This window comes from Amphiura filiformis, chromosome 14 (genome assembly GCF_039555335.1).
Source record: "Amphiura filiformis chromosome 14, Afil_fr2py, whole genome shotgun sequence".
Classification (NCBI taxonomy): domain Eukaryota; kingdom Metazoa; phylum Echinodermata; class Ophiuroidea; order Amphilepidida; family Amphiuridae; genus Amphiura; species Amphiura filiformis.
Genome location: NC_092641.1, coordinates 20,810,297 through 20,820,440, shown reverse-complemented (window position 1 = coordinate 20,820,440; position 10,144 = coordinate 20,810,297). Strand labels below are relative to the sequence as shown.

General features: G+C 36.5%; 1 protein-coding gene across 3 annotated transcripts in view; it reads right to left on the bottom strand.

The window, feature by feature from the left end:
- LOC140169817 (thrombospondin type-1 domain-containing protein 7A-like) overlaps positions 1 to 10,144 on the bottom strand; it is a 41,442-nt gene continuing 31,298 nt past the window's right edge. For all 3 annotated transcript variants that reach the window (XM_072193119.1, XM_072193118.1, XM_072193120.1), the window contains exons 16-21: positions 6,116 to 6,269; positions 4,415 to 4,684; positions 3,424 to 3,541; positions 2,180 to 2,325; positions 1,460 to 1,682; positions 1 to 1,090 (exon numbers count right to left, since the gene is read on the bottom strand). In XM_072193119.1, coding sequence (XP_072049220.1) covers positions 864 to 1,090; positions 1,460 to 1,682; positions 2,180 to 2,325; positions 3,424 to 3,541; positions 4,415 to 4,684; positions 6,116 to 6,269 — 1,138 coding nt within the window. In that variant the 3' untranslated portion in view covers positions 1 to 863. The remainder of the gene's footprint in view (positions 1,091 to 1,459; positions 1,683 to 2,179; positions 2,326 to 3,423; positions 3,542 to 4,414; positions 4,685 to 6,115; positions 6,270 to 10,144) is intronic.

Here is a 10,144-nt window from a genome sequence, read left to right as displayed (position 1 = left end):
TTTGTTGGGTCTGACCATATTTCGCAAAATTTAATTCATTATTTTTCACATTTATCGCTACTTTATCAAATATTGAATTAAAACAAGAATCTAAGCTAATTGAACAGACAGTAAGAGAAACCATAAGAATATAAAGAGTGAAGAGAAGTCGATGTTTCAAAGCGTGAAGCTTATGGCACCAAATTTGCTCAAGATGGAAATTAATCTAACACTACAATATTGATGATGATACAATGTGGAATAAGAATGAAAACACCAATAAAATTATAATATGGAATCATTAAACCAGATAAAAAATTCAAAAGTACAATTAGTAAATAATAAAATATAATGAAAACATATTATAATGAAAGACAGAGATAAAAAGACTAAATCGCGTCTGACGTCAGGGCAAAGGCGCGCCGTGATTGTTTGCCGACTTGCGCAGTACGCCATTTTCTGTCTAGTTGTCAGTATTTCATACGCGAACTAGTCTTTTTATCTCTGTCTTTTATTATAAGATACTTTTTGGGAAATTTTGATTTTGGGATCTACCCAATTATTGACCGCGAAACCCGAGTAAAAAATCGACTATGAGCATTCGATTTTGACCTGGTACTCTGGCTATGAATTTTGTCCCGTATCACGCATTTTGTTTAAATGCATCAGTGACTCTGAGCTGTTAATCATAGACGCACCTATTTGCTATCAGTCCAATCCAGCCAAAATAAGCAAATGATAGATTCATAAATTCCACAGATATCTGTTTACGCTGACATTTGACAAAATTAAATGTCCTTCCTATACAGGTGAATGAACATGAAACATGAACATGAGTGTATCGCACGAGTACATCGTGCGGAGTAAATATCACATTAGTTGACTCAGGGAATGTAATGCTCACAGCCAGGTACATTGGCCATATCATCACAACGATGGCTATCTGGATTATAGGCGTCGGGAGTGCAGGAACCCTCGTACGTGATTCCCTCAAGACATATGTAAAACTCAGAGCAACTACCGGGCCATGGGTGTATTCCGTCAGCTTTGTTATCGCAGAATATAGGAGGGTATGCAGTAGATGTTTTGTTTGGGAACATCGTTGGAGTTGCTGGAGAGAATAGAAGAATATTATTATAAATTAATATCATGTCACTCCTTGCAATAATTGGAGAGCTAAATAATAATAAATACTATCTTCAGCTTGAATGGAGTTGTTGTATATTTCGGCTAATACTATTTCTATCAAGTTTTCCACGCATTTAGTGACTGCGGCATGTCCGATTTTTATGGAAGTACCCTCAACAAATCACGGAAGTTTCACCGAATCTGTATCCTGTAATGCTGTTTGGTTCGCGTTTGTTTGTTGTTTTAAAAACTAAACGAGATTCTTATTTTGACATATTCCTTGTTGATTTTGACCATGCAACTATTTGATTTTGAAATTGTCAAATTCAAAATACGTACACAGCGTCCTCACCTAATAATTTACTAGAGGTCACAGCTGGCGGTCCGACTGATTCTCCTGGGCAAGAGATTGTACATAACTGTGTTTTCTCAAGCAACTTCATCCCTTCTGCTGTTATATTAAAGTTGTTGTTATATGGTTTATTACCAATACAGAAACCGTCTTCTATGGCAACGCCATCATTTTGTGTACATGAGAGATTGCGTGTTCTGATGCCCATACCACACTCACCATCCTAAAATGTAATTTAAAAGAAATAAAAAGAATAATTAATGAAGATTTCACTAAATACGAGATATTATTAAATCATAGAAACAAATCAGCCAAGATGTGAGTTCATTACAGTAGCACAAAATTAATAGCCAAGTTGCAATGGACCGCGAGTTTTGCCTATTATAGTGCGCTAATATAATAGTTTCTGAAACCACTTAGGAATGCTTGCGTCGGGAGTTGGACAGCCAATGTGTAGGAACATTGATTCATACATTAAGTAAGCTTACCTGTGCAATAACCTCAGACCATTCAGACATGACCCACTGGAAGCATGGTATTGCTTTACAAGGTCTTTTTGGCTTACCTGTGCAATACACTCAGCCCATTCAGACATGACCCACTGGAAGGATGGCACTGCTTTTCAAGGTCTTTTTGGCTTACCTGTGCAATGCACTCAGACCTTTTAGACATGACCCACTGGAAGCACGGCATTGCTTTACAGTGTCTTTGTTGGCTTACCTGTACAATACACTCAGACCATTCAGACATAACCCACTGGAAGCATGGCATTGCTTTACAGGGTCTTTGTTGTTGTAATTGAGTTGAGCATGGTCTACCTAGTGCTGCGACTTCACGAAGCACATTCCGTGTCCTAATTTGACCAACTGAAAACAATAATAGAAACGCATAAAGGTTATATTGTTGAAAAACGAAAGTCATTAATTAAATTTATAGCTATTCAAGTCAATGTATTGATCTTCATCCTGTGATTGAAATAACATCTTATGTGAAATAGAGTGATTGAATATCTGCCTAGAGGCAAAGCTCTGACTTCTATTTGAGGAAACTAAATCTATAAGGTATGTTAGCAGGTTTAGTCACTTCTTTATCAACTTTCAAATTGTTCAAATTTAGACTACAGTAAGGATGCCCCATCCACTGTAACACTACTCCACTGGTGCTGATGGGATGGACCTTGCCCATCATTCCTTATAATAAAGGATGACGTCATGTTAGAAGTAGGCTTTTATGGTTCATCAATGTTATTTGATGTCATTTCGGCAGTTTCTTTCATATCTTGCTAATTACCACCACCATGGCTTTACATGACCGAACCTGTACATGTGCCTGCATACCACTGGGTAACTTATTAGTCTGGCAAGAAAAACAACAAACAAAAGTACAGGTTCATAACGCAGGGAGAAATGGACTAGGAATATTTAGGCATGGTATTACTCCTTGGCTTTTGAAATTAGTGTAATATGATCAGTTTTAATAAAACCCAGTATTCAGTACAAATGATCATAATGGAATAACAATAGAAACAATTCGATCCATTTTAGTATAAAACTTGGTCACTGTTTTCAATTTTTATTTAAAAAAATACCCATTTACACATAACTGGAGCCCAAATTTGACAAATTTGGCAAAAAATCGGTCTAAGTTTTAAAATGGGTTAAATTTCTTGGAGAATTGGAATAAGGGTCCACTTACCATCATGCCCGCAGACATCTGAGCATTTGGTCCACTCTGATCACTCAGATAACAGACAGTCTATAGACTACGTGACAGTTGACCTTGCCATTAGGCCTGCGAACATTAGAGCATTTTGTCCACTGTAATCACCCAGCACACAGTCTATAGAACATTCTACATGACATAATATGACTTACCATCAGGCCTGCAGACATCAGAGCTCTTGGTCCACTCTGACAACTTAGGTAGCAGACAGCTCGGAACATCCTATATGACATATGACTTACCATCAGGCTCGCATACATCAGAGCATTTGGTCCACTCTGACCACTCGGATAGCAGACAGTCTATAGAACATCCTACGTGACATTTACCTTCAAGAGATTGATTGAATGGTGGTATTCGCTGTTTGACAAGAAATAAAAAGTAGATTTTACCTGGTGCATACAATTTGTCCCCGCCAGAAGGCCGCCTCTTGAACCAAATGTGAAAGAAAATTCTGAATACCCCTTTCAAAGTTAAAAAAAACCACCTTTTTAAACATATTTGCAGAATGACCTCAAATTACCCTTAGATGACCTCCGACATCACAGCTCACAAACATGCCAATGTACCCAATGGTCATTGTGTCCACGTACTATTGAAACCCATCAAAGAATGTGAGAGAAATCAACAAAAGAAGTTTTTAGTGTTATCATGTTGGCCCCAGACATAAGTGGGTGCTTATGTTATTAGGTTATGGCCTGGATGGTTGCTTGGTACTGTCAGGTTGTCTGCATGTCTGGCTTATTGTCCGAGCAGAAGCAAAACCAATAATCAACCGTCCCGCTCCAACATAATTACCGATCAACTTCAAACTTTTGGGTGATTGCTATGCTACTAAGGGTACCCTTAACAGCCCAAAATGCACTCCAATAATGAAGTGCCCTCCGGTCACAACCCATTCTTTTAAAGTCATAATGTACGATCTTATAATATGAAATTTTTTTTTTCAAACCTGATTTTTTTGGCATATTTGTAATGTTTACACATGTCCCAACTTACATCTAAATGGAATCAGCCTAATTTGTTGTGTTTGTAGGTCAACAGAGCAATCGTGACATAAGTTAAACGACCAAAATAGCCAATGGGGTTTCTTTCACTTTCGTTTGTAGTGGACAGAAAGGCTTCCCATCAGTTATTACTAATATTATTTGAGCATTTTGAGTACAGAATAACTAACTAAAATTTGATGGAAATCGTACATTAAGGCTTTCAGCGTTTGTAATGTCATCTCACCTCTTCACAGTAAGACATATCCACCGCATTTTCAGCTCCATTCTTCTCCTTACATTGTAGTATCCTAGTCATGGTCCCTTCACCGCATACAGCGCCTGGCTTTAGCTCACAAGTACTCCATGACGTCACATTCCAAACATACTCATAACAATTAATACCCAACATGCATTGCTGCTGTTCCAAGAGGTCCGGGCATAGGTCCTCTTCTTCAGGCGATGGCTCGCGGATGATTTCTCGTGTTCGATGTATGAAGGAGACTAAGTTACAATTCTGGGATTAATAAGAAAATGGTTAACCAACTGCTGATGTAAGATCAAGTGCACATACAATGAAAATGTACTTTTACATCTTTTAATTTTATCGCCTAATATATCTCTGATCCCCGACCAAATAACAATCCAAAACATATCCAAGATATTACAGACAAAGATTGCATGACAGCAAAAACCTTACTTAATCTATAATGAATAACTTTGTTTAAATTTGCGGGACATTCCCATTTGGAAAATATCTCTGGTGTCATCAAAACATATAACATTTTGAAACCCATCCCCTGTATTATGGTGTTACCTATATCTTCCACAACTGGAGTGAGTATTTCAAATGGAAGTTACCCAATTGTCTATTCTATTGGAAACTTATACTCCATCTTTGGAAGACTTTAGCTAAATCTTCCATGGGGGAATGTGGATTTTAAATGGATAGTCCAATGTGGCCAACTCCTTGAACCAGTGCATGTTAGGTTGTAACCACCATTAGTGTTCAATGATTGAATAGTAATATAAACACTATTCTGTCAAACTCACACAAATTAAATACAATAGCAACTTGTGATTGTACTAATACCATCAGTCATAAACATATCAAAAGTACCGACCGATTCAGGTTCAAAGGAGTGGCTTGCATTGGCGACATATGTGCTGGCATTTATATAGCGATTTTGTTTGTATTGCCTCATCTGTTTGGACCAAAATTAAAAGAGGACATATCTAACAGCGAAAACGAACATTTTATGAACAAAAAATACAATTCTATTTCTTATGGAAATGTTACAATATGGCTTTAAGAAACGTTTTAGGTCAACATGGAATGCCATATTTGGCAGTGATGCAGTACTTATAATAGCGCTGATCATTCTAGGCTATGGAGCCATTTCGACTTGGTGGGGAAAGATCGTTGACTTTTCACATTGTGATCAAGTTTCACATTGGTTCAAAACAACAATTTTGGAACTGGTGTCAGAACAGGCCACCTGACATATCCAAATTATTCAGCCATTTCGGGTATCACATAAAAATTATAGTCAATTAAGAGACAAAACATAAGGCACGTTCGTTGTGCAGCCATCAGATCTATGACATCACCTTTACCCTTAACTCCATAACTGAAATTCATTTTCTGAATCCTTTATGGCCAGATAATTATGATTATGTGGGTTCTGAACAAGTTTGAGTAGCTTTGAACTTGACTCTCTGTACAAAATGGGGGGTGCTCTTGAAATGGCTCCATAGCCTAAATTAATCAACTCTATAGAATTACTATTACTCTGCCATGTACGGCAAGTTTAACATCATTTGTTTGTAGCGCATGTGAACGAGTTCTCTTAATTTAAACTTACCGTCTACTATTTCTATCAAGATGTCTCTGCTTGTCATTATTAACCATACCTTGTGAAGAATAGGTCATCAATGGTCAACTTACCCCTGGACAAATGGACCATTCTCCCCACTCGCTGACAACACACTCTCCCGGACACGGTTTTGTGCATTCTCTTGTTGCTTCTGGTTTACTTTCTAAATCACACATGGTGTGATTTGCCCAGCCTATAACACCAAATAGACTTTTCATGATACACCTACAATATAACCAGAAAGCGAAAATGTCATCATTATAGTACATCATAGAAATGTCTATAGTTAAAAACAGTGGTTTATGAAGATTGTCAACATGGGGTGGGTGGGGGTGGGGGGGGGAGGGTGGTGGTGGTGGCTGACAAAACTAAATTCTGTTGATGACCTGTTAATGTTTGGGAATCAGGAAATGTTGTATTCCAGTATATGATCCCATTTTCTTACTTACACCCACCTCAGGCCCGGTTCCTAAGCAAACGTGTATCTGTACAAGGAGGGAATGTGTGTAACTGCAATGTAAATTTAAATAAGGACACTCATATTGTTGTAGAATCTAAGGAAAAGTTAAAGGGCATTGTCTGTCCTAATAAGAAACAACATTAGTATTAGTGCTAAGAACGCTAAGATTTTCACTCTATCAAGTGACAAACACAATTAGAGGGCTTTTGTACTTTCTATATTTGCCATATTCCTTGTCTGGGTCAGATTGATATATCATATGTTTAATGTTTTCTCTTCTTTGTTTTCCCTTAATTGTTTTATAACATTCAATCAATAATTTTTAAATGTTGATATAAGGTAACTTAAGGGCAGTGGAATGTACCCATCCGCCGGTAGATTCCAGAGGGAGGGTTGTCGTTAAACGGAATAGCCACAGAAGAGTATGAACTAAAAGTGTGCGCAAAATAGGCTAATAACTAATCACACATCTTGATTTACAATATAATTTTTCCTTTTCGTAATAGAAAATTGAAAAAGGATGAAGTATTCATTATTTTCAATAACCCGCTGGTGGGAATCGAACCCGGGACTCCTGCATCAACATGCAAGCGATCAAACCACTACACTACATGCTGAATTGAGAGCGATTTAATTATACAATAATCTTAGCAAAAGTGATCAATACTGTTGGATCGAAAATCCATACTGCAGTTACTGTCCGTTTTCCTATACACAATACACAGTGCTCTCACCATTGACGCGTGACCCCTATAAATGATGTATGTTGGGAGAATGGACACTTGCCTAGTTAACATCACTGTGTGAAAAATAACCAGTCAATATTTTATTTATTCTCCAAAACTTCTAGCAAATATATTTCTCTAACATGACCTAAAATTACAGCTAGGTTAGATGTTCAGAAATGGTCGCACTTTTGTAAAATATGAGTGAGGGCAAGGCATAGCTAGCCAACTCCCCGTGTTAATTGAATGGAGATTTGACCAAAAATATTGGTATCGGACCGCTCACTTCTGAAGGATGCCACAAAAAACGGTAAAAGCTACATTTAAATTATTCTAAATAGGTTCTAGAAAATAAAGTTTTGTAACATGTCCTAAATGTTTAGCTAATTTAGATGTTTGGAGAGGGTCGCACTTTTGTGTTTTAGGAAGGATATGTAAACGACAGATAACACCAAAATATGAAGAAATTATTTCCAAACCGTGTTAAGTCAACAATCATTATGTTGCTCATTTTGAAGAATGCTGGTTAACAAAAAGCAGGTCTTTGTCTCATTTCGTGAACAAAAGTACACATACCATTGTTTCCTTTCGTTTCCTTTATAATCGGTTACCCAACTGAAGCTATAAATACCAGCTTTATTGCGATGTCGCACATTGAAAACAGACACTTGTTCACAACCAGAGAAGATCTGATTTAATCAGTTGAGCTGCTTCAATGAGTGTTATATCTTGGTTTAATAGCTTTTAATGGGGTTTAATCCTGCAAAGGTCGAGATGAGTTCTACTGTAGACATGACTGCATCATGCCAGCAATTTACGATGCCAAATCAAATAGAAGTACCGTATTATATCAGCAAATAATATATTAACTATCTATAAAGTGCATATAGTGTTTCAAAGTATAAAATAAATAAATAAATCCAAGTTTTCCGACGTGACCCCGTGAACTTACTTTGCACTGTACGCTCTATTTTTGGTAACTCGTAATTACACCGTGCAGTCTATGCGGACCTTCGCACCTATGCGCACCTTCGCAATTTCACTCCCATTCAATTACACACTCCTGTGCACTTTTGTCTATACTGCGGGTAGCGGCATGATCGATTGCTTGAAGCCCGGCCCAGGTGTGTACTAATAAACAAGTGGCATACCTATTATGCTGATGGTGCTCTCCGGTTTGATTATATGTCCGGTAGCCCTACATGTATAATGTGCTCCGGGACGCGTAAATTCTTTCTGCAACCATAATGGGCCACAATATATCACTAACCGCATAGTCCGAGGCAAGGTTCATTATTGTCAGGGTTAGGGTCTTAGGGTTAGGGTCTTATGGTTAGGGTTAGGGGTTAGGGGTTAGGGTTAGGGGTTAGGGTTAGTAGGGTTAGGGTTAGGGTTAGGGTTAGGGTTAGGGTTAGGGTTAGGGTTAGGGTTAGGGTTAGGATTATATTCGTATTTATTATACTAGTAATAGTATATTGTGTGTATGCAGTTTATTCCGTAATCAATAAGTATCATAAACAAACACCTTTCTGGCACAACGAATCATAGCACAGTCGTGTAGGCATTAGACTATGGATACAAAGGTTGTGGGTTCGAACCCCAGGTAAACCGTTATAGAATTTTAATTATATCGATTTCTTTTTATTTTATTAAGTAAGAGGAAATAATAATGGTAATAAACTCGTGTTATATCTAGCCTCATAGGCCTATTAATTACATGTATGTACTATGTGTTATCGCATTGCGGCCCATTATGGTTGCAGAAAGAAATAACGCCTCCGGGACGATGTGCTTCGAATGAAGAAAATTGATATTCATAAACATAGTAGGCCTAATGCATGATGTGAACGGACTAACTGCGGTATGTGGATATAATGATACGATGTACATAACTTCAGTTTATTTAATACACACTCGTTGCATACACCATTGATCACATTGCATTTTCATGAAAAATAATTCATGTCTGAAATTAAAGCATTAGTGATATATCATTTCTAATTCTAAATAATAATGTGGAAATTAAATCTGTTTCAGTTCCATAGCATTATAATTATATTTAGTGTTAAAATCTTTCTGCACTTAATTTCAAATTGCAGGTATGTTTTCATGAATGAAGATTTTAAATTATAATTTAGGGCTGTTTCCCCGGAAATCTATTTTAAATTAGTGCAATATAGGTTCCTACTAATTCTACAGTCCCATAGCCTAATATCCATATAGCTCCATATAGCGAAATGTGCACTTGAACGAGGGTTCACTACCTAGGTACCCAGCAAACACAAAACGTTTTCGACATCATTCGCAAAAGGTTATAAAAGGTTGTCAGAAAACATTTAAATGTCGGGTTATATAAAGGGTATATTAAGAATATAAAACGTTTTCATAACCTTAAACAACATTTTTGATAATCTACTGCTCAGCAAACAAAAATGTTTTACAGAAAACGTTTAAATGTCGGGTTATATAAAGGGTATAAAAACGTTTTAATAACATTCCAAAAACATTCTTGAAAACTTGATACAAAACATTCTAAACAGAATGTTATTTTAGTTGAAAAAATATTTTGCGAAAAATGTTTGCCCAAAATATTTTCAATAACGTTTTAAAAACGTTTTCATGACCTTTATATAACCCGACATTTAAATGTTATTAAAACATTTTGAAAAAAACATTTTAAGAACATTTCTGTGTTTACTGGGTTCAAATATTTTAACATAATGTTATTTAAGTATTGACACAATATTTGGCAACAATGTTTGCAAAAATAGTTTACAATAACATTTTTTGAAAACATTTAAAAATATTGTTGTTGTGTGTTTTCGTACAAAACGTTTTAAAACGTTATCATGACCTTTATATAACCCGACATTTTAATGTTATTAAAACGTTTTTACCTAAACCAAAAGCCAAAA